Below are 25,454 nucleotides of genomic sequence, written 5' to 3' on the forward strand. Positions count from 1 at the left end.
TTGAAAATGGGAATACAAATAGGACCTATCCCATGGGTGCTTGTGAAATATTATGTGAACCGGCCAGCAGAGTACTTGGAATATAGCTGCAGTTCCACAATGGTAGGACCTTACACAGTCGACCTCAAACAACAAGGATTTGAACTGTGCAGAGCAAACTGATGCTTAGAATTTTTTTTTTCTATCCTTGGGTTCCATATTAATGGATTCTACCAGTTGCAGGTGCTGGTTGGCTGAATCCCCAGATATGAAAACCATGTATACAGAGGGCTGACTAGAAGTTAAGTTATACTCAGATTTTCGACTGTGCAGGGATGGGCACCCCTTACCCCAACACCCACATTGTTCAAGGGTCAAGTGTGGTATTTCACCACTGCCTTCTACAAGGTTGGCAGCATTTGGGATCAATCACCACTTTAATGGGAAATGGCTGGGAGTTCTTGGCTGTATGTTCTAGTCTACATAGAAAAGCAGATCCTCTATTCTGAAAGTGTGCACTCTAGCTTGGCAGGTACAATGTAATAAACAATGCTGGCCTTGCAGAACTGTCCTAGTCCCATCACGAATCCCATCAAGTCTAGACTGCCGTCATCATGGCTGCGAAAGCAACTGCTGGCTCACTTATGTTCTTATGAAGATTCACTTAGGGATTTTAACCGACCCTCCTGTGGTCAAAGTCAGTACTCAATATGGTAATGTGCTACATGTGATTAAGGGCATGAGCATGAAATCAGAATCAAAACTGGTGACACCTAATTAAAGGGAGACCTGATCTACTTTTGTACCATGGTGCTCCCATAACTATACCTAGCTGCCCTTGGGCAATTTACACCTTCACAGATCTTCAGCTTCCTCATTTATAAAATGGAGGTAAAATCTTGGACCTTACAAGGTTGTCATGAGGACAATGGTAACAGGCAATAATGGTAGTAACAACTACTATTTATAAATATGTGCCAGATACATGCTAAGTGCTTTATTCCCTATTTTTCTATTCCTCCTTTATGAAGTAGAAATATGAGGCTCATGAAGATAAAATGTTTCATCCAAGTTTCCACAGCAAGCAAGTGGGTGGAGCTAAAATTCAAAGCCAGCCTTTATGAGAACACAGCCAGCGGACTTAATGTGCTGTCTAGCTCTATGAGATCAATGAATCCCTCTGTCAACCCCGCCTACTCTCTGATCTTTCTCAGTTTTCCCCATGAGCACCACCTACTTGTTAGGCTGCCCCCACCCCAATAGGACCCAACTCCTCTGAAAACTGTAGACTGGTACTCACGGTGGTGGTCAGCTTTCCTCCATTCTTCTGGACATATTGGATGGAATCATGGATGGTCGAGAAGAGACCGAGCAGTACATTCTCCATGTCGTAGATCCTGTACATGCCATTCACCAGTTCTTCGAGAGACAGGATGTATTCTCGCCAGTACTTGTCAATCTCCACCACACCTGCCATGCAGCCTTGCATGACCACATTGCAGTAGCCACCACAAGGCTTAACCATCATCAGTCCCTGGCAGTAGGAGCAGTACCACATTCTGGTGAGCATTCGGCCACAGTCCTTACTGAACTTGAGGTGATCGGTGGTGTTGATCACTTCAATCCCGAGATTCAGGGCCTGGAGGAAGATCCTGGTGACTTGCAGTGACTTGGAAACCTGGGTCATAATAAGCTTGGGGAAATTCCCAAATACTTTCAGGTCACGCCTAGCCCCTCGGAGGCATTCATTAATGTCTAAGGCTGACTCGGGCAGGCCTGGATTCATTAGCTGGGTATAGATGACTGGAAACAGGCTGTCAAACAATTCATTGACCATGTCATCCACATTGATGTCAGAACCCAGGATGTAGAGAGACACATCGGTGAAAAATTCACCCACAAACTCAAAAGCTTGTGGGGTCAGGCTCGGATAGTTGTTCTTGAACATGGCATTGGTGTAGTTCTTGGCGTGGCGAACAACAATTTCAAAGGCCTCTGTAAAGTAAGATACAGAAATGCCCACAAATTAAGGAGTGAAAATCCAGAATGTAATTCAATTTAAGATTTCACAATTACGATGGTGATCAAGGTCCCATTGCCTTAAATAATTAACTTATATTCATTTCTGGCATTGCCTCTACTCCTGCAGGTGTTTGCTGCTATCAATCAATTTTCCTTTCTGAACATGAAGTCCAAACCCTTTATGTGCACATAAATTCTTAAACACACAAGTTATATTAAAATGATAAAAACCAAGATTCAGTTAACATTTCAACCTCTCATGAAAATATTGATTAAATATTGGCCAAATAAGAAGTTATTTCTCTTCCTCTCATTGATTCATTTAGTTAAAAAGAAATTGTATTCCAACACATTTCATTTTAGACAGATAAATATTTGACAACCAACCACATACGATAGAAACTCACATAACGATTTAAGCCTGTTCAGCCCTGGAGGAGAAGCAAGATCTTAGCCAAGAATAAAAGCTATTACAAATTTAATCATTTGGGGGTAGGTTTTCTCCAAATAACTTTAAAGGGAGCTATCTGACAGACTGCCTGACTGGGAAATGCAAGTTATCCCCTAAAAGGATAGCTGGATGGGAAAAAACAATCCATGTACTTATCTATACATTTGATATTGAAAATAATACCTCTGGTATTTGCAAACTGAACGTCTGGAAAGCTAAGTGTTAAGCTTCCTTGGTAAGCTCAGTTTCCACTTGGCTTGGAAGCCTTATCTACTGCATAGAGACTGTAAGTTCCAAATTACATCTGCTGCCCGTACCCACTGACATGTGGCCCAATTAGTGCCGATGGTTCAAGAGAAAGTAGTAATGTCACCATCTCTTTCTCCAAACTGAACACTTCAGGTACAACTCATCCCAAATAATCAACAGTTCCACATTCATATGAGGAAAGGAAAGCAACCACAATTATTAGGCTTTTTAAAAATATATATATAGTTTAAAATCAAACAAATATAACCAAGTTTCCTGAGACATTTAAAATTAACTTAGTACATTCTTTCATTTGTTTCCAAAGAGCAATGGTCCATGACAGATGGACTCCAAATGATGCCAATTCATGAGCCTTGAAAAATCAAAGTGTTAACCACTTTCAGACTTCGAAAGAGACTGTACTCCAACAGCTCCTTGGGATCACTTAGTCCATCATCTCAGTCATCTGCTGCAGGAGTGAGTGCTAGGTTGTGGCACCACCATCTGCCCCCGATCCCTCATGAGGCAGAACACGCTCACTAAATTCTTCCCTTGAGCTTATGACATGCCCACCAATGTTGAGCAGATGCCATTGCAATTCTACTAGGCTTCCAAGCCCACTTGAGAAACTTAATCTTCATTTTCATTAGTTGGTACATGTTCCTTTGTTTTATTTCATTTAGAAACATTAAGTGAATCTTAGGAGTCTTACCTTCCTAATCCCACATACTACTTTATTCTCAATCCTTGAATCTAAAAGTTGAATGAGACCAAGAGATGATCTAGCCCAATACAAATGACCAGTCAATTAATTCTTTAAAATCATAAGGGATTTATAAATTTTAAAATGTTCATTCATTCAAAAAACATTCATTCATTTTAATTTCAGCTAGCAATCACTTATTACATACTAGACGTAGTGCTACATACAAGGGGTACATAAATTCTGAATAGATGAAGATAAATGATACACCATCCTTGTTGTAAAAGTACGTACAACCCATATGGCTTAGAGTTCATAAAGTCTATTTCCAAGTATATTACGACATCTACTTTTTACAACAATCTTGTGAATTTCATATTACAATCCCCGTTTTATAGTTGGTGAAACGGGGGCTCAGCAGAGTTTAAGCATTTGTGCTTCATCACACAACTGCAAAGCAGCGGTCAGCTCAAAGTTGGTGTCTCCCAGTAACTGTTACACTCTAGCTACCTTAAACCCCATAGCCAACACACACATTCTCAGAATCTCTATAGAAAGTCAAGTTCTTTTTAAAACTCATTATTTTCCCATTGGTTTCTTCTCTCCAAATGGAAATGAAGTAGACAAAATTGCAGCCCAAAGGCCAAGAAAGCAGAGTGGTATTTACACTTTTGCCTTGGGGCAGCATGAGGTAAGTGAAGACAGACCACTACTGAGAAGCTATTCTATAGATTTCAGTCATCTAAGCTACCCTAAAATGAATTCTCTAGAAGGCAAATTTCACCTCTAATACAGTGCATCTTTTCCTCTAAGGTGCAAGATATATGACAGTGAGATATAAAAGACTACACTGTCATAACCTTTTTTTTTTTTTTTAAGTTTCTGTTACTGGCACTGCTGGATCAATAGAAAAAGAAAATTACTAAAGATCATGAACTCTTCTGCAGAAAGAATAACAATGCAAATTGCAGGAGAAAGAGCAAGGGGGCTGATATCCAACCTCAAGTTCACATGTGTTCCTAGCGACAATGTTCACAGTTCAGAATTCACTTAGCACATCTCTAGGTTTTGCCCAGCCCCCTAATACCTGCATTGCAGAACAGACCAAAGCAAAACCGCTCAAGCAAAGGCTCCTTGGGGACTTACAGGAGCTAACCCCAGGTGAAAAGTAATGCCCCCTTTTTTTGGCAACGTGAGGATTCATTCATTGAAGCCAAAGGGTAGAATTACTGCAAAGAAGTTCAGTCCAATAACTTTTTGGTCAAATAATAATGTACATGTCAGCTAAGGAAGGTTTTCCTGTCTCTTTCATGGGAAGAAGTCAAGAGTTAAATCCAGGAAAAAGTTAGAACAATGAAAAATGGAGCTATTATTAAAAATTTGGTAGTGAACATGAAATACTCTAATTTATTTACAATATGTATAAAATTAACTGATGAATAAATATACCTAAGAAATTGAGTTAATATACATCCCAATGTAGCAATGTTTATAGATCTGCAATGTCCCCATCACTATCTTGATTGCCACTGTTTGACACACTATAATGTTGTCAACATTCTCCTTAAATTATGGTGCTCATAAAAAGACACAATTCTCCAAATGTGTTCTAATACGTGAAGTGTGCAATAAGACTATTTCATCTCTTTAAATGGTTTAATAGCTTCTCCTATTACCTCCCCACAACATATAGCCTATACTGTAACAAAAGGAGTGTGTACTTGTGGTTGGAACAGAGAAATAAATGGACCATTGAGTTCCCTTAAAACCCTTAAGAATAAGGTAGTCCTTACAGAAGAAGCAGGTTACCTTTTTCAGGGCAGTTTTCCCTGGCATTGTAAAAATGGCAAATACTTTATAGAACTTTACTTTTTTTTTGGGGGGGGGATAAATGACATACAATGGATTAGACTTGAAACAGTCCATCTTTTCAAGCACAGGTGCCTTACTGGAGAAAGAAAATTAACATTTTTGAGAGGCATGCAAGGTACACGCCAGGATCCGTGATAAACACATGTCCTCTCATTTTAACACAATCATATGCATTTGGAATTATTTTTATTTTACTGGCAAAGAAATTGATGCTCGATGATAACTGAATTACACAATGTGATACTTCTTGGAAGTCGTCACTCTATCCTCAACAATATGAAAATAACTGAACAAACTGAAAACTAATGCTTCTTAGACCCATCACGGAAGTGAAAGAAACTGGTGTAAAAACACTACAGACTGCATGATTCCAATTAATTTGACAGTCTAGAAAAGGTAAAACTGTGAAGACACTAAAAAGATCAGCAGTTACCAGGGACTTTAGGGGGAGAGGTGAAAGGTGGGGTGAAGCCCCTGTATTTTTAGGGTATTAAAAGAGTGCTGGATGATATTCTAATGGGGAATACAAGACAGTATGTATTTGTTAAAACCCATAGAACTATACAACACAAAGAATGAACCTTAATGTGAACTATGGGCTTTAATAATAATGTATCAGTAGTGGTCCATTAATCATAACAAATGTACCACACTAATTCTAATAACATTAATAATGGAGGAAACTATTTGCAGGGGAGAGAGAGAGATACAAGAAGTCTGTAATAGCTGCTTGATTTTTGTTTACATTTAAAACTTCTAAAAAATAAAGTCTTCATTCTTTTAAAATGAGAAAAACTGTACCTTGAAAATTAGTGCTGGATGGAACTAGTGACTAGAACCACTGAAAAGCATTAACTCACCTCTTCTTTTTTCCCCCTCAATCTGCTCTGACATTTCTTTCATGAGTTCGGGAATTTTAGCATACAATACATGCCATATGGCATCAATGTCATTTTAATTGGAAAAAAAAAAACACTGGAAAAAGTTAATGGACCAAAACACCCAAATAGGTAACACATTTCAGTGTTATTTTTGAATACTGAATGATTTCTTAAAAATCAGCCACATAAAAATGACAAGTTGAGGTTGCAAGAAAAACCCCGACATTTTCTAGGAATCATTCATAGAGAAGACACTAAGGGCATTACTTCAGTTTCTGTTGCATTTTTCCTGGCATTTTATGTTCCACATCAATTTAACTAAAACCGACTAAAGCTTAGAAATAAAATGCTATTAAATATAAGCCATTTATGTATGCAGACCCATGCTTTTAATGTTTGACATACTAGTTTTATAAATACAAGGTACATCAATTAGAAATAAAGAAATGATCAAAAGAAAAAAAATGAAATAAATCTATTTGCAAGAACTATTACATGTATCATTTCATAGATTGCAAGAGAGATGTATGACAGATTGATAAAAGATAGATTGATAAAGGTACATATTTCCCCCCAAAGACTATTATAGACCAGAGAAGGCAATTAAAGTGATTCACTCAAAGGCTCCTCAGAAAAAAGAAACGAACTACTAGAAAATTTATGGCTCTGCAACAGTTGACCACCCCTTTGCCCCATTAGCCCAATTAGTTCTTATCATTTACCCTCCATTAGCTTTTCTGAGAAACTAGTTTGTTTTAACCTTCTGGACACTATGATTCATGTGTCCAATCATTTTCCCTCTTTGCATTTGTTGTTAGAGAGCACAGACTAAATTTATGGCCTATCTCTAGCAAACACAGTCAACTTCATGTCATGCATTCTGTGTCATAACCTTGGTCCTGGCTTCCTCTTACTTTCCTACCTGTATTTCCTTTTCCCCAGTTGCTCCCATGTATTTCAATTGTGTTGTATCTTGCTGTTACTATGTGCATCTTTATAGAGTACTTTAAATTCTTTTTTGGAACAACGTAGGATGTAAATAAATAGGCAGATCAAGGAGGAGAGAAAGAGGAGCTACACCTACCATCTTCAGACAAAATCATGTGTCAGTGATGTGTTCTCATGGAAAAGGGAATGAATTACTCAGAACAGTCATGTGAAGAATGACTAACAATTAGACCAAAGACTCACCAAGACATTCTAGGTTTGGTTACTGTTTTCTCAACTTGAGAAATTTTCTTTTTATAGTGTATATTTCATAGATTGATCATAATTCCATGGATTAAGGCTGAAGAATTTCTTCTCTTAACTACCTACTAGTATGAACTATAGCTTAGGAAAATAAAAATGGGCTTTTGAAGACATATTAAATGAAAAGTCTGCTTCATAAAGAGGGAATGGCTTCATTTAAAGGTTTAAATGCAAACATTCTGGCATCTAATAAAAACCTGTATTTCTTCTCAGTATACCTTTAGATACTGAAAAGAAAGAGCACTCCACAAGCTGTGTGGAGATTTCTGAACCTACTAAACATAGAGCTTCCATATGACCCAGCAATTCCACTCCTAGGTATTTACCCAAAGGACACAGAAACATCAATTCCAAACAACACCTGCACCCCTATGTTTATAGCAGCACTGTTTACAATAGCTAAGCTTTGGAAACAACCCAAATGCCCAAAAATAGATGACTGGATCAAGAAGATGTGGTACATATATACCATGGAATATTACTCAGCATTCAAAAAAGATAAACACATGCAATTTGCTGCAACATGGATGGCGCTAGAAGGGATCATGCTCAGCGAAATAAGCCAAAAAGAAAAAGAAAAATACCGGATGGTCTCACTCATAGCAGGAATCTAGAAAACTTAAATAAGGGACCAGGAAAATGAATAACTATAAGAAAGTGAAAATCAAAATCAACAAAAAACTATGAACCAGAGACACTTTTAGGGGGGCGGGGGCGGGAGGGGAGGGATTGGGGTCAGAATGGGGGGCTGCAATTGTATGGGGAATATAACAATAAAATTTATAAAAAAAAAAAATAAAAAAAAATAAAAAAAATTTAAAAAAAAAAAAAAACAAACCAAAAAAAAAAAAAAAAAAAAAAAAGAAAGAGCACTCCACTAGGAGTCTTTTATGTTGTTGTTGGGACAATTAATATGTCCATTTGACACAGTCTTACTCTTGTCTGCTCTTCTTCCCTCCTATAACCACTTAAGACACTAAATGAGTATCCTAAGAAAGGTCAACTGTCAGTAATTTATGCAGCCATTGCAATTGCAGAGAACTGTGTCTGTAACCTGTTATTAAGGATTTGTGTAGCACTTTGTATTTCTGCAAGTGCTTCATGGCCAAAGCTTTAGTGATTATAGAAGCAACAGACTCCTATTTCCCATGGTGACTGGAAAATGCATGCCCATCTTTCTTCCTTTCACTAATGAGAAGTACCAGATCTGAGTTGGCTTAAAATTCTCACACATACCCTCTCAAAGCCTTTATCATTCATACACTCAACAAGCACTGTTGAGAGAGAGACAGACAGAGACAGAGACAGATGAAATGAGTCTATTACTCTCTATTGTCTTGTAAAAGTTAAGTACATACGGGATAAGTCCCCAAAGGCGTGGGCTGGTGCTTCTCTTTCTGAGCTATACTACAGCCTCTTGTGACTTGTTTGACAAGTCTCTCGATTTATTTGGGACCTAAATTAATTTAATACAGGCCTCTGATATTATGTTAAGTCAACATTAACCACTTGCTAGAAAACTACTTAAAGTCCATTTTTAAGGCACCTTATCTGTCTTATTAGACTGACTGCATTTGTATAAAACTCCATTTTTCTATTTAATATTTATTGAATGCACAGTATCTGCTAGACTGTGAATAAAACATGCAAACAACATGGTCCTTGTGCCCTAGAGGCTTGCAACAGCCAGCTGTGATAAAATATTTGATGGCCTATTTCCTTTGAAAAGCATAAAGTACCTTATAGACATGAAAGCACATTTTGTTCTGTGAATCTGTTATCGCCTAAGTGTACATAATATACATGGTAACACGATCACCATAACTGAACTGAAGTGTTATTTCAGAGTTTAAAAATGTGTGTTCTCATTTAATTCTCCTCTATCACTGAAAGTGAATGTGCGGGTGTGGGTGCGTGCATATGCATGCGTGTGTACAAACAGTAGCTAAGGGAAATATCCCAATTTCACAGATGAGTAACTAAAACTAAGATTGTCGTAAGTCATTTAGCTATGTGGTGGTTGGTGGCCATGATAAATCACAGCACTCTGGACTGTATGTGCAATGCTTTTTCAGTTATGTCCAGCTCCTTCCAGGGAAAATATTGCCTAACACTTAATGATTAGGTTTAGGTATAATAAGAATGAGAATCCATGGAGCATTTACCATCTGCCAGGCAGTGTTTCAAGTGCTTTATGCGAATGAATCCATGTATTATGAAAATGATCCCAGGAGGTGGTTATACTGCTGTCTCTGACAGATAAGGGAACTAAGGCACAGAGAGGTTAAGTAACTTGCCTAATGTTATACAATCGGTAAGCAGAAGAACCAAGATTTGAAATCAATGAGCCTGACTCTAGATGTTATCCCCAAAACCACTGTGCAATAATGCCTTGACCTATGGGTAGCTTGTCATTTTATTATTTTTTACTTTTGGTTCAACTCTTAAAATGTATTTCAGTTATATGTCTATATTGGCTTTAATACACATTTCAGGAAAATGATTCCATCACTTGACAAAAAAGTCTGAATGATTCCAACTTCTTAGCAAAAACAATAGTTCCCCAGAAACATGTTGCTTGTGGTGTCTCATCAGCCATGAGGAAATGTTAATTATGAGAAAATAAGTGGAAAAGGTCAATATTGTACATATTCTAGGGACTATTGGTATGGGTATGAAAGAGCAGAGCTCTCAGCCCTAATTATAAAAGTATGGTATTTAAGTGAAAGGCTAGTCTTTTGCAGAAAGACCGACCCTCCCTTGAGCCACAGTTCCTTCAAAGTGCTCCTTGGAAGAGAGAGGAATCAAGGACCAAGAGTTTTAAAGTTTCTTGGGACCCTGTATCCTGCAAAGTACATGGAACCCTGGGAAGGCGAAGACAGGCTTGATTCACTCGGGGGAAGTGAGCTATTCAGGTGCGCTCAGTAGGAAGGTAAGTATCACCATAGTGACTCTGGCCAAGGTCAATGGCAGGTGGGAAGGTGTGGCACAGCAGCAAGGTCAATCACGTGGCTTTCCCCTAAACTTATCAAAAGAATGTTTGACCCTTGGCAAACTGCTCTTATATTCTAAAAACTTTATAAAGTGATTTCTGCCCCCACTTTAGAACACAGTCTTGGGTGTGTGTGCACGTGGTATCAGTCTGTGTGAGAGAATGGGGAGGGGTGGTTTGAATATCCAGGATTAATGTTACAACTTGACCAAACAAGTCCACCGGTAGGGCGAACCCCAGTGTTACCCTGAAGACCTCCCTAGTGAAGCTGAGCATATTAGTCTGTTTCCCTTGGTTTCCCTACGAGGTCATCATGGCACTAAAGTGACCATTATGATTTACTGATTTGACTCGACTGCTAGAGGGTTTGATAAATGCCAGATGCTTCTCCAAAAACCTGATGTTTCCATGCAGAAGGGTAAGTGTTTCATAATGTACGGAGTGTCAAGCCCCCAAAGGAAGGAATTCTTCCTCCATGGAGAACTTGAGAATAAGTAAAGGTAAGTCCATGTACCATTTCATGAATCAAACTTGTCTCCCTTCTTCCAGCAAGTGTTTAACAATCTCTTTTTGATGCCACTTTTCCTTTGTTTAAGAACATTGTTGTCATGGATCCAGAAATACAGTGTGTGCATAGCTGAGTACTGCCTGAGATCTTTCTCTTCCTTTACATACCCCTCGTCTACTCCTCCTCACCTTAATTAATGGAGGAAGAACCAATTCTACTAGACTGGTGACAGGCAGTAGGAAAAAATAGTACGGTACCATTATGATCTATGAGGCAGGTCACCTAATTCCTGTCGGTGTGAATAAAAATTTAATTGCAACCTATTTGCACCACAAGAGCTGAATTCTAAGGCTTGGCTGCTACCTGAATTCTGGTCCAGAGCAATTTCTGGGGCCTTCAGCAACTATCTGATGAGCCTAAAACCCCAGGGCAAATTCAAAGAAATTAGAGAAACAACTTTCATTAAAAACTCCAATGTATTTGTAAAAGGGATATTTTTAAGACTTAAATACATAAAGGATATGCACCAGCTCCTTGTAGCAGTGCTGCACACCACGTATAGAAGAGCAGGCCGCGCTCCTCCCACAAAGGAGGCCCAGGCAAGTACCCTAATGACTGATGCTGCTGACTAAGGACCAGGGAACCTAAAGGAATTTGACCTTCCAAACAATCAGTTGCCTCCCTCATGCTACCCCACCCCCAAACTCAACTCACTATTTAAGTCTGGGATGGGAGGGAAGTGGGGGAAGAGTAAATCAGTGGAATATAATTCCGTCCTGATAGATGGACAAAGGACACTATAAATTCTCAAAGCTCAATGCCTGGGAAGGGAACATCTGTGGGAAAGGAAATCCAGCTGTTGGCCAGGCCAGGCCCATTGATGTCTGCTCCTGGTACACTGACATTTTCTAGGTTCAAAGAAAACAGTGCCTAAATCATTAAAAGGCCGAGTGCTATTTTAAAATAATGCTTGGAGTGATCTCATGTCTAAAGTGGCTTTCTGCCAGAGGACCTTCGACATACAAGGAGCTGATTTTAAATGGGCATTTAAAAAATGGTCCATTGCTGTAATTTGGCAATATGCCTGGAAAAAAGCTGATTTTGGAGATTGGGCATTTTAAAGAAAATCACTAAAATGTAAGTTACAGTTGCTTTCCTTAATGAGGCCTGCTCCAGTTGCTTAGCACTTTCTTTAAAGTGCTGGGAGTCCTCTGTTTGGCCTGGGGGCAACCCTGAGGCCAGTACAATTGTACCAGATCTTCCTCTCCTGATCTCCTGGTCTTGAACAAGTCACAGATTCCAGCTTGTGTGGTCTAGAACAGTGAAGCTGACATCACTAAACTCTGATCTGTTTCAAGAAAGATAAAGGGAAATCCCTCACAATGTTATTACCTCAGTTTAAGGCCTGGTCACCAAAAAAACCCAAACAAACAAACCTCAAGTTCAAGTGTGTCACTTTCCCAAGTCTGCCTGTGGAAGAATTAAGGTCAATGTCTCTGGCCCAGAACAACTGCAACCAATGTAGAGAAGTGAATTGTTTCCTACTCTTCCTCAGACTCTAATTTCTCTGGTCAGGGAGGGGAGAAGGAAGTATAGATGGCCGGTGGTCCTGGCCCACCATGACATCAATGGTTCACTGGAATATTAATGTAAATGAGTCTCAAATGGCCCTTGTTAGTGGCCCCATTCCTGGCTATGTCTTCAGGCTTTTACAACTGCGTGAATCTGAGTTTTCCGATGGAACAAGCAACCAATACTCATAAGCTGAACGATTATAATCGGCCTCTTTTCCCTGTGTCCCTTTCCACCTCCCCTGTTGAATTTTTGGTTTTACCATGTGCCTCTCAAAGAATGTCAAGTGGAGGGGGGGCAGCGAATGCTGCCTTGAAAAGAAAAAACAAAGAAAAGCTCAACTGCCATTTTGTGATGGACGCCAGACTCGAAGGCCGCCGGTTGGCTGTGCGCTGTGGCCACGAGGGTTTAGGTGGGTCAGCTCACACAAGGGCTCACTCACAGGCACCCACAAAGTGAGTGAAGCCCAATGAGAAGGTGAATTGATCTGAGCAGACAGATGTCAGTGCAGGTCACAAAGGTGTGGTGTAGCCTGCCAGTGCATACTGACCCCCAGTACAGCCTGCCAGGGCATGCTGACCCCCAGGAAGGTCTGCAGTAGACAAACAGCCAGGTGAACAGATTCACTGCAATGTGTCCCCACCTGACTGCAGTTGTCTCTCTTTCGTCAGTTCGTGTTGGCTGATGATATCTTGCAGTGCACCCCACCCCCATAAATGCTACATGCACCTTTTTTCTTTAAATTAAAATCACCGTTCATTTTGTACTAAGAACACCACAGCATCCCTGGAATTAGTGGTGTGATCAACACAATCATGTCTAAATAACAACTATGGTAACAACAACTAATAACCTGCACAGCATGCTGATTTGGACCACACACAATTCTAAGCCTCTTACATTTAGTAATTCTCTTAATTCTCACAACCGCCGAGGTATTAGTATTTTTTTTTTTATAGAGGCATGCTTTATTTATTTGTTTGCTGGTTTGTTTGTTTGTTTTGTTTATACATGCACTGGGTACAGTCAGAAGCGCGGGAGGGTGAGAGAACTCACCAGAGCCAGAGCGGGGAGCAGAGCAGGCAGAAGGACCGAAGTACACTGCTGAGGAGAGCAGCGGGCAGCAGGAGAGGTCTGCGCGCCATGTGGGACCCTCCTCCGGTGGCCGGGGAGCAGCCGGGGATCGAACCGGCGCCGCAGAGGCCGCGGGCAGCTTCGCAACCCAGCGCTCAACTGCTGCGCCACCGGGGAGGCCCCGAGGTATTAGTATTAATCCCATTTTATAAAAGAGAAAACTAAGGCTCAGAGAGCAAAAGTAACTTGCCCATGGTCACACATATAGTAAGTGTGCAGAGCTGGAATTTCAAGCAAGGTCTGTCTAGTTGCCTAACCTGAGTCTACCATGGCAGAGTAAAGATTCTTGAAGGAGAGCAGAAGGTAGTTTGAAATGGCCTATTCACTGCTACCAAAATTTCAAAAACAGGAAAAGAGACCATGAGATATTTATTTTTATCCTGTGGAATTTCTGGCAGAAACAGAGGAAATTAATTGGCTGGAAGACTTTATTAGGTTGCGGCAAGTACATTCTTTTCTCAGGAATGGATTCACATCAAGCTCATAGAAGGCCATGTTTAAAATTTAAACAAATACCCAGGGTTTAGAAACTTAAAACTCAATTTTGACAATGTCTCATATTGACTGCACCCATACCATCAAACCCTCCAAAGACTGCTGAATCAAAGTTGAATGCCAGTGTGCCAATTTCTAGTGATCAATCTTATCAAGTGACAGATCTACTGCTCAATAATTTGGGAAGCCCAATTATAATCCAAATTTTGCTTAATAAAAATGGACTCAATATGAACTCAAATTATAAGATCTGAATATTTAGTAGTAGCATTGTGTGTTAAAATACATCTCTATAAATGGAATATTACATCAACATACATATTACAACCATAGCGGACATTAATTGAAGAATTACTGTGTGCCAGGCCTAGCACTAAATATTTCATTTTCTCCTACTCTTACAACGGTCCTCTGTGGTAAGCACCATTATCAAAATTCTCATGTTGCAGAAAGAAACTGAGGCTTTGAAAGTTAGAGCCGCTCCCCCAAAGTCATAAAGCTTGGTAGTGGGCATGGATACGAATCTAGTCAGTCTGCTTATGAAACCTCACCCTGTGTTGCCTCCATGCCTAGGGCAGAGCTGAACAGGGCGGTCTCCTTCTGGCAAGGCCGCTGCTCAGCGCTGTCTTGCTCTGTGACTTTTTCCCTTTTTTTGCTTTGTGATTCTCATTCCACCCTCCCACCCCCTGACTGACACATTCTTTCTTCAATGGTATCAACACCGTCAATCAGGCCACTGTCTGGTCTTTTTTCCTCAGCAGCTTGTCTCTGTCTCAGTCTTGCTCTTTGAAATTTAAAAAATAAAGTTCAAAGAAGGAAAATAATAATCACTCCTATTCCTGCCAACTATTATCAACAATACTTAACGCTTGGTAATTTGCTTCTAGTCTTTTTTCTACATTTATACTTTACAAGATTAGACCACGTTATTCTTTTGTAACCCACTCTTTAAAGGGCATTTACATAGCACTGTTCTCCCTTCATAACTGGTTGAATTCCTCCCTTAACTCTGAGGCGGCAATTTCATTTTCAGCATTTTCAGGTTGTTGGGAAGGGCTCATTTCATGTTCCTTCGATGCACAACCAACTAAATGTTGGCCAACATGGTGGGATTGGTGTGGACCCACAGGCCGGTAAGACTGACCATCTTATTGTCAGAGCTCAAGGCCCTATGTTGCTGAGCATGCCTCTCTTAATTGTAAAAAAAAAAATCCCTTTCAGCATAAAGATTGTAAAAATCGGTATTGTGCAGGGGTGAATGATTCCACAATCTTTACCCAACAAAGCAAACAGAATTTTATATTGACAAGGAAATTACAGGATTGGACATAAACAATTAACCACATGGGTGACTTCAGCAAAATTGAGAGCATCTCTTAGAAAATGAGATATTTTCAAAACAGAAAAATAAGCTATTAGCACTGTTTACAATAGCTAAGCTTTGGAAACAACCCAAATGCCCAAAAATAGATGACTGGATCAAGAAGATGTGGTACATATACACCATGGAATATTACTCAGCATTCAAAAAAGATAAACACATGCAATTTGCAGCAACATGGATGGCGCTGGAAGGGATCATGCTCAGCGAAATAAGCCAAAAAGAAAAAGAAAAATACCGGATGGTCTCACTCATAGCAGGAATCTAGAAAACTTAAATAAGGGACCAGGAAAATGAATATAAGAAAGTGAAAATCAAAATCAACAAAAAACTATGAACCAGAGACACTTTTTGGGGGGTGGGGGGCGGGAGGGGAAGGATTGGGGTCAGAATGGGGCGTTTGCAATTGTATGGGGGAATATAAAAATAAAATTTATTATTTTTTTAAAAAAATAAGCTATTAAGAAGTCACCCCTGAACATTTCTAAAAAGTCATAGGCATAATTCGTAACATCTGATAATACCATTTAGTATAAAGTTTATTTCAAAACAAAAGTTAAAGAGGTGTTAATCTGTGCATTTAAGGAAAGATGCATACCTACAACTCCTTTTAAAGCTTATCTGCAGAAAGGATAAGACCACAAAATTAATAGAAAATAAAAAGCCTCCCAGAAGGGAAAAAATGTGGTGTGCATGGTAAGTATCAGTAAGTGAACACAGGGAACAATGGTCAAAGACATCTTTTCTATCAAATCAAAGAAGTCTTTTTCACTCTGGGATACATTTAACTTCTGGGGTTGTGCTGATGGAGTTATTTTTATAGCTTATGTACTCTAAATATATCTTTCTAATAATATACAGTAGAAAACGGAGGAGTTGTTAGAAACTAAATTCACTGCTATTTCTGCCCAGAACACTGTCTCAAAGAAGAATCTCATAACACAGATGACAGTCTCAACCAAATGACTGGCTCCCCCTCCTGGCCTTCCCAGGGATGACATAAATGCCTCAGCTGGTCAAAGACCCTTTCTAGGGCACCATTTAGCCCACTGCTACTACATATTGATAGACCCGCAGATGCTGGCATTTAAGACAATCAACTACATGGAGTCGCTATTCCTCTGGGCTTTCTACTGGAGTAGCAAAAAGTCACTGCTGTATGTGCAAAGCCACCAAGAGTCACTGCTGTATGTGAAAGCCACCAAGTAAGAGCCTCTCTTTTAACTACTGATGCCAAAACCACTATTGTTCATTATTCTGTGTCATCAAATTTCTACAGGTCACACAGTCTGGCCATTCCAGGCTCCTTCGGATTACATCCACTTTGCTGTCTCTCTGCCCACACCATCTGACTATTTTATTCCTTTCCAGTCAGAAGCATTTCCCTCAGGCCTCGCAGAATAATACTGAGTCAGCGGCATTTCTAAAACCTTATGACCCCAAAGACTTTTCTGTTCCAATTGCAGTCCAGGCACTTCCTCTCATCCTCTCACAGCAAGGAGACACTCAAAGATCAGCAAAAAGTCAACAGTCAATCCCCTTTTTTGCTAATGCATGGGCCATCAGCGATTCAAAGCACAAAGATCTTACTCTCCCAGCTTCAACTTGTCTTCCTCCATTTCTTCCTCTCTTGGTCTCCACCGCACTTCTTGAATTCTGAATCTCAAGCGCTTCCTGGAAGGTAGGTTCCGGCTCCTGCCTATGCCTCAGGTTCTCCACCGGCAATCCTGACTGGCCAGTGCTCAGCCCCCTCCCAGGATACAACGCTGAATCCTGACTGCAGCACACTTTCTAGAACCACGACCTTGCCGATATTTTCTCGTTGGGCCTGAAACCCAGAACTCTGATTTCAGAACATTTTTTTCTGCATATTTTCATCTACTGTTCAGATTAGAAATCTTTGATATTAGAATTCAAAATCGTGAAACCTGAAAGGAACCTTAGAAATCATCTAATTCAGTGACTCCTAAACACTGCTGATCTGCCATTCTCTGACATCGCAAACTCCTTGAGTGCTTGTCAAACATACAGCTCCTTAGGCCCGACCACAAACTAGAAACTAAGAGTTTCTAGGTATTGGTCTCAAGAATCTATGTTTTTACATGCTTTCTAGGCAAGTCTGATGCAGAGTCAGGATTGGGCACACTGATTCTCAAAGCCCATCATTTCACAAATGAGGACACTGAGAGAACAGGAACTGAAGCCCAGTCTCATGTACCCCGAGTCTTTTTACATCAGGCCATTTTCTCTCCTGCTGGGAGAAGTATTTTCGAACAATCTGGCATAACAGCTGGTTATAAAGTCTATTAGCAATAAAAAAGTTGTTTCAAGGTCCTATATGTAAAACTCACTCAAAACCCTACTTTTAAAAGGGTTGCACACTACCAAAGACAGCCATCTCGCGGTGACACATATTAAGTGCTGTTAATCTGTGATCTCTGTCCTCCCTCCCTACCCTCCCCCCGCCAAAACAAAAAGAAAACACCTTGATGGGACGAAAGCAGGAGAGTCTGTTGAGTTTTGACAATGCATTAGAGCATAAGAGAATTATACTGGAATAGTTGCTTGAGCTACCTGACCTACCTGCACCCTTTCTTCATGAAGATTACTGAATGCAAACATGAAGACTACCGAATGCAAACCAGAGAGGAAAAAGCAAAATGGAAAGGAAGCACTCCCAAGGAAAGAATAGGCCCTGCCTCTCAGACACCCCTTTTCTTTAGTTACTCAGAGTTGAGCTGAAACCTACATGAAACCATCAGAAGATACACACAAAGAATTTTTTTCCATTACAGCTGAATATTTTGGAAACAAAGCTAGAAGTGGAACCTTAGCAACTGATCTTAAAACAGCAGTGTGTTTATTAGATGACATAAACAGCCAATTTAAGATAGGATTCAAGTACTTTGGGGCCTGGGCAAGATGAATGTGAAGTCAATTTGCAACACTCTCATGAACTTGGTAAAAATGTAAAAGGTCACTTCAAATTTAAATATAGTACCCGAAAACATGCCAGACACACTCAACTGGAAATACCAGGCTGTCTTCTTGAACTTGGATTGCCTAGATGGCTCTGAGAGTTTGCTTTGAGTACAGTAACACACTAGGGCAGAGTCAGGATTGGGCACACTGATTCTCAAAGCCCATCATTTCAAAATGAGGACACTGAGAGAACAGGAACTGAACCCAACATGGGATGTTGAAGAGCCTGACTAAGATGTGACAAAGGCATTAGGCTTACGTGAGTGAAACCCAGAACTCTGATTTCAGAACATGTACTGCATATTTTCATCTATTGTTTGGATTAGAAATCTTTGATATTAGAATTCAAAATCGTGAAACCTGAAAGGAACCTTAGAAATCATCTAATTCAGTGACTTCTAAACACTGCTGATCTGCCATTCTCTGACATCACAAACTCCTTGAGTGCTTGTTAAACATCCAGCTCCTTAGGCCCAACCACAAACATCAAAACCATTTGGATGTGCGTTAACCAAGATCCACAAGGAAAGCAGGCTGGGGAACACCTGTGTGGCAGTTGCCTTTGAAACCACAGGGTCTTAAAGCCCAAAAGTCCGGCTATGCACAGTTGCTAAGATTAAGAAATTTTAGTTCTCTTCTCTACTCCTGAACCCATTAGTGTTTTGCTCATGTGGAAAGAAATAACAATGACACAAACTTCCGATTTAATGAAAACGAATCAACAGCTTTCTGAGGTTGGCCTCTTCCATCCTCTGAGCTCCCACAGTGCACGGGGTGTAATTCTCATACTGAATTTTACACACTGAAGTGTAACAACAGTCTGTACTTACAAATGCCTGTCCCCAGAGAGAGCATGAGTGTGGCGCAGGCAAGGGCTGCACCTCATTCCTGGCAACATACAGGGGCTCTCAATATATGCTGGCTGGACGACTGGATGGATGAACACAACGAATCAGAAATCAAAGGACGCAGACTACACGTCATGGCAAGTTGACACTGGGCCACAATGCATGTTAAAGGGAAAAGACAAATGTAGTTAACCCATCAAATGGTTTGTCGATATCTAGCATGCCAGCAATCTGCTTGGTTTTTTTCTCCCCCCAAACACCAAGACCATTTGGGTTATGCTGCCACCCAATCAGAATGGAAGGACAGCAAACAGCTTGGCAATTTCACAGGGATTCTGCCTGTGGTTTGACCCCCTGGAAAAATGGTTTCAATTGTGGATGGTATTTTGAAAAAGTCTTTATTATCAAAGGAAATCACAAGGACTTCATTAACATTATGTCATTAATCTTCAAAAGATAGCTATAAGGCCAAAGCAAATTTTAGTGATGAGGAAACAATTTACAGAGGAGGCTAAGTGACTTGCTTTAAGTAATTAAGTTCATTACTGACTCAGTTGACCTTTGACACTGCTGATACCCTCCTTCCCAAATTGCGTTCCCATGACCTCCCTGACACACAACTATTCTCGCTCTTCCCCTTCTCTCAGGAATTGAAGCTGCTTTACCGAGGAAGGAAGTGAACATTAACTCCATTTCTTTGCATCACTGCAGATCACCTTGATCAACATGTCTAAATAGGCAGAGTTATGTTTAAATACTTTTTGATCTTATTCATGTTCAGGGGCAGCTGCAGAAGAGTCAATAAGACCATGAACTCTAGAGCCAGAATATATCCCTTCAACTCCTGACTCTGCCACACATGCTAAATATTGATAGGTGGCCTTTGGCCCATCACTTAACCTTTTTGTACCTTGGAATCTCTACCTGTAAAATTGGGATAATAATAGTACCTATCCTCAGAACATTGCCGTGAATGTCACATGAGGAAATAAATATGAAACACTTAAAACAGTGTCTGGCATATAATGAACACTCACTCAATGTTAATTATTGATAACATTTCACATAGACATTTCATGTAGTTATGCAACTTTCTGTTCTATCAATATATCAACCCTGGCATAGCCAGTTTCATCCTGTATAGCTTTAGGAGCATTCATAGGAATTTGGAAATTTTCACTAAAAATCTTATCAATCATTTTTGTCACTCAATGGTGTTTCTTCCAACTGCTTCACTGGTTTAGCTCCCTCTCCTGCCACATCCTAGCTCCTTTTTTTCCTCAGGCTATTGCTACAACCCCAGCCCAGGTACTCAGCACCTCATAACTTTTTTTAATGGGGCCCGTGGAGGATGCATGGTGAACTAATAAAGCCCCCACCAAAGTGAAGTAATGTGCGTTAGATCACAGCACACCTAGCAATGCCTTGCACATGGCGCCTTTCTATAAATACCATATGGGCAGATGAAATGAGATGGCTACAGGGACCAGATGGAAGAGGAGGCTAGAAGCAGGCCAGGGCCAGGCTGGGAAGGGACCTGGGCGCCATGCGACAGGGTTTGGGTTTGATCTTCTAAGCTATGGAGAGACACTAAAATTTTCTGTTATAAAAGTGGGAAAGAAAAGAAAAAAAGAGAAAGCTATTGGGAGGTTAGAAAAGCAGTTTATAGCTTCCTAACGATTTTGATAATAAAGTTCGCTTCTCTTTAACCTTAAGATATCTTTTTAATGGTATTAAACTTTGCAAATACTCCTGCCACACTAATTCAGTGTCCCATTTCTTGCTCATCCCTCTCCCAAGGAGGTTTTTTAAAGACATAATATTTGCTTTCGTACTTTAGTAACAGATTCTACTTTTCTGAAGGGTCCAGCTATATCTTATTTTAAATGCCTTTCTGTCTTACAACATTTAAGAGAAACAATCTGTGTTCAAGATTAACCTGCTGGAAGGACAGGTAGCTGCGAGTGGCCTAGGAAGCCTGGTCCTGAGTTCACTGTGAGTTCCAGCTCGTCTGTTTCACAGGAAGAGCCCAATTCTGAGAGCAATCTATATGGGAACACAGAATTACCTACCAGCCTGCTTTCACATGGCTGGAACTGCATCCCAGTGATGGCCACCCTTCAGGAAAGTGTTCCTTAGACAAGGAAGGAAGCAGGTTCTATTCACAGCGATCTAGGAGGAGCTCAAGGGACAACATCACAACCTCCATCAATGCCCTTGTGGTCCACTTGAGCTGTTGTTACCCCAAAGGGACGGAGAACATCGAACTTGGGTACCTCAATAGAAATTACCAAAAATGAGGATCCAAAAGATTTCTGCTTTAGGATCATTAGAGAATAGTCATAGTGAGTAGTAAGTCATCGGGGACCTTTCTCCATAATGGCTAATTTCAAATATTTATTTTTCTCCTATCTCAAGCCCTGTGGAATTACAATGCTCTTGCTGACTTATTGAAAATTATTGCAGAAGCCATGTTCTTGGAATGAAAGATATTGTATTTCCTCCCCCGATTACAGCCTTACATTTCATTCCTTTTTAATTCTGTGCTTTTTATTATTTTTCTCTCTGAATCCATCCTCTGCATCTGCAAAGTTAGCTCCATATTTTCTTTCCCAAGTGCCTCCCCGATGAAGAGTTCCCTCGCAGTACAGGCTAGAAGGAAATCCCTCTCAGTCTCATTTCCTTCAGTTTAAAAGTGAACCCCATGGCTCTGCCTCCTCCCCCAGAATGTAATGGAAATGTTTTCCTGCCCCATTAGTCAATCCTGTTGCAAGGAGAATGAAGGCCAGGCCAGATGGCAACTGGCACAGCTGACTGGCTACACAGCCAGGACTACAGAGGCCAGAGCTGACTGAGCCATTGCTCAAAGCAAGGTAACTGGGGCCTCCATGAAATGGGTGTAAGGCCAGGCTGACAGGATAAGGATAAAGCACCTTTTCCACAAATTGAGGCAGTACCTCACACTAGTGCCTTTACTAGCGGACAGCTACTTGCAAAGGGCAACACTGGGTGGCTCGGCAGAAGTGGAGTAGCCTTCCCTTCTGGAAGCTTTGGACAAGGCTGATGAAGTAGAAACCAGGTGTCAGCCCACCCGGGAACATGCAGGGAGGCAAGTTAGAAGTGAGGAAACTGGGCAAGGCCCAGGCAAGGCAGCATCTACAGGCCTCCACTCCTAGGTTGAAGGAGGCCTGCTCTGTGCTAGGCACCAGACCCAGGGTGCCAGGAGCCTGAAAGAGAAAGTAGCACGATTCTTGTCCTAAAGGAATTTCCTGCAGCATGAAATCCAACCTCTGCCATGTCCTCAATAGTCTATCTAGGGATCCTGGGGCTTTAATCTTCCTAGTACTTCCATGGACTGAGATTCATAACTCCTTTTGGGGCACATGTGCTGTTGTTTGCAAAGACCTCCATGGATCATGCAAACCAGGGTCCATCAGAAAGCCCATTCCCAAAACAGCAATTCTTCTAAGAGGCAGTGCTAAATGCTACCAGAGGAATCCCACTTATTGAAGACTCCAGACATTCCTTTCCATCTTCTCTGTGTGACACAGAGCATTTGCCCTAAGGCCCGGGCACAGCACCAAAGCAACATCATGGTTAATCAGGTACCCTGCAAGCTCACAGGCTCTACTGAGGCTGGAACTTTCACCAGAATTACTACTACTTGCTAAATTTTATCTCTATGGACAGTAGCATGAAAAGGTGGCTATTATAGTAGCCCTTGTTAGAGTAAGCAAGCTTGAAACTGTGCCCGAAATGCCAATCTGAGGTTACCGTTTAGAGCAGCCTAGCAGAGTGAGCCGGGTACCTCTGGTGGTGTTCAGCCTGCTTGAACTCGCAGATGCACTCTGCACATTTCCTGTTCTACATATTCCCCATGCTCTCTCCCTCTCTCTTATCCTCTCCCCCTTCTATTCCTCTTCTCTATCATCTCCGAGCACCTTACTAGACAACAGAAGGACCCACTAGACTCAGAGCAGCCCACTTACATACAGCTGCCTGATGGACTGCCATGTCCACTCCAACATCGGCACGAATGAGGTCTGGGTCAGCTGCTCTGTCCATGAGCACTGACAACCAAGAAATGACCAGAGATTTAGACTGGATGCCTATCATATAGACATCCCCAGCTAGTTCCCATGGTAACAGATAGAGATGTCACAAGAATAGGTCCACATCCCTTTCTGCCCCCCATCTTCCCCAAAAAAAGGCTTCCAAAGCTTTCAACTCAGAAAGCAAGGAGACAGGATACCAGAGAGCTTGTTAGGTCAGCACAAAATGGCAGATCTTAAGGGTCAGTAGGTGGGGAGTAGATAGTGAGGCCTGTAACCACAGTGGACATCAGGGCAAAACAGGTGTCCAAGGTTCAGGTGTCTTAAAATTCAGCTTGATCAGAAGAGCCCGAGCAGACAGAAGCATGGGAACCCCAGGTAGAGCACCCCTTCCTGATCTGAACTATGGGCAACATTCCTAGGAGCTATACCTTTCGCAGCATGCACTGCATTGCAGGAGGTGTTAAGCAGTCTAGACCACAGTGCCGCTGGCAAAGCTTTTGGGGTCCATTAAGAAGAGGTGGAAAGCTGGATTTTACAGAGCCTGGGAAAGGTAAGCTGACCAACCTCAGGTGTCCTAGGGAGGATTACCTTGTCTTCCAGTTTCTATTAACAAAGTTAAAGCAAAATAGGTGGGAAAATTGCCTGTTGTTCATGCAATGTTTTTCTTTTCTTCAATGTTTTTCATTTCTTTCCACGTCTCTATCCTGCCTGCATGAAGCTTTTTACATATGAGAACATTTCCTCATTTTCATGATGCTTAGCAGAAGGCCCGTGTGGTCTGATGGGGTGATTGGTTCTCCGGCATGGCCAGAGTAGGCCAGATGTCTGAACGGGGCACGGAGGAGGGATGTTGAGTATCCACTAGACTTCTTTATCATAGTCCTTCTCCTCTCTTTCTGATGCCTCTTTCACCTCCTAGAGTCAAAGGGGCACCCATACGTACCCCAAGGCAAAGATACGCTTTCCCAAGAAGCCATACATCTCTCTCCCCATTAGCCTGGATAATCAAGAGCTGACTGTGAACTACATAGTATTTGGATCTTTAAAAAACAAAAGTAAGTCTTATTAACATCTTTTGGGTCTAGTTTTTTTTTTTCCAGGGAAAAGCCTGATATTGGTCTGTATGACACTTACCAACATCAGGGATTTTAGGACACATTGAACAGCATCACAAGGCAGGGCAGATTGGATTCATTAATGGAATTGGCCCCCCTCTCTAAACATCAGAGCAACTCTTTAGTAACAAGAAACCTCACTTCCTCCACTTAGTTGAGCTGGAAAATTAATGTAGTGTGCTTCTGAAGAAACACATAATGAACATGATGAATTTTCATCATCTTGCTGGAAAGTGATTCTTTATGTTCTTATTCCAAATTTACAGCAAGTAAATTTAATGTTCCAAAGCTGCTGAGCCTTTTTAAGACCTCACTATCAATTTGTGGGGCGCTTTAACTGATTCTGACCTGGAATTGATTAGTGCTTTCTGAAAAACACACGTGTAGCAAATTGCTGCACTTTGAGATAAATCAGGTTATTTGGGGAAGTTATACTTTAACTGTTCACATTTCTTCTAAGTTAAAACACACACAGAGAGAGGAAGAGAGGGGAGAGAGAGAGGAAGGGAGGGAGAGAGGGAGAGTGGAACCTCTAGAGGGGGAGAGAGGGAGGAAGGGAGAGAAAGACAGAGAGACAGAGACAGACAGAGACAGAGAGAGACAGAGGGCCACTACCTGAGTATCCCATGGAGAGGCATAGGACATTTTTAATCAGGGAGTTCACAATCTCCACGGGTTACTAGGAGCCCATGCTCTTGGGCAGAGTTGATTTCAAAGTGACCCTCAGGACAAGGACGCTTGAAGCAGTCGTTTCATTTCTAGGTGCTTCCCCCCTTAATTCCAGACTGTGGAGAACACTCGGAGCTGAAGGAAATAGCCCTTGTTAGGTACAATCATTCCTTTTATTTTTACACAGAGCTATAACTCACCTACCACAGAATTTGCTCCTTCAACTATACAATTCAGTGGTTTTGGTATATTCACAAAGAAGCCCAACCATGATCACTGTCTAATTCCAGAACAT

At 41.1% G+C, this 25,454-nt stretch overlaps 1 protein-coding gene across 1 annotated transcript in view; it reads right to left on the bottom strand.

The window, feature by feature from the left end:
• Window positions 1-25,454, bottom strand: part of GPC3 (glypican 3) — a gene marked incomplete at both ends in the record, with an annotated part of 376,515 nt that overhangs the window by 175,876 nt on the left and 175,185 nt on the right. The window contains one exon of the mRNA XM_084258526.1: window positions 1,280-1,974. Within this exon, the coding sequence (XP_084114652.1) occupies window positions 1,280-1,974 (695 nt within the window). The remainder of the gene's footprint in view (window positions 1-1,279; window positions 1,975-25,454) is intronic.

Source organism: Talpa europaea, assembly GCF_964194135.1.
Source record: "Talpa europaea genome assembly, chromosome: X".
Taxonomy (NCBI): Eukaryota; Metazoa; Chordata; class Mammalia; order Eulipotyphla; family Talpidae; genus Talpa; species Talpa europaea.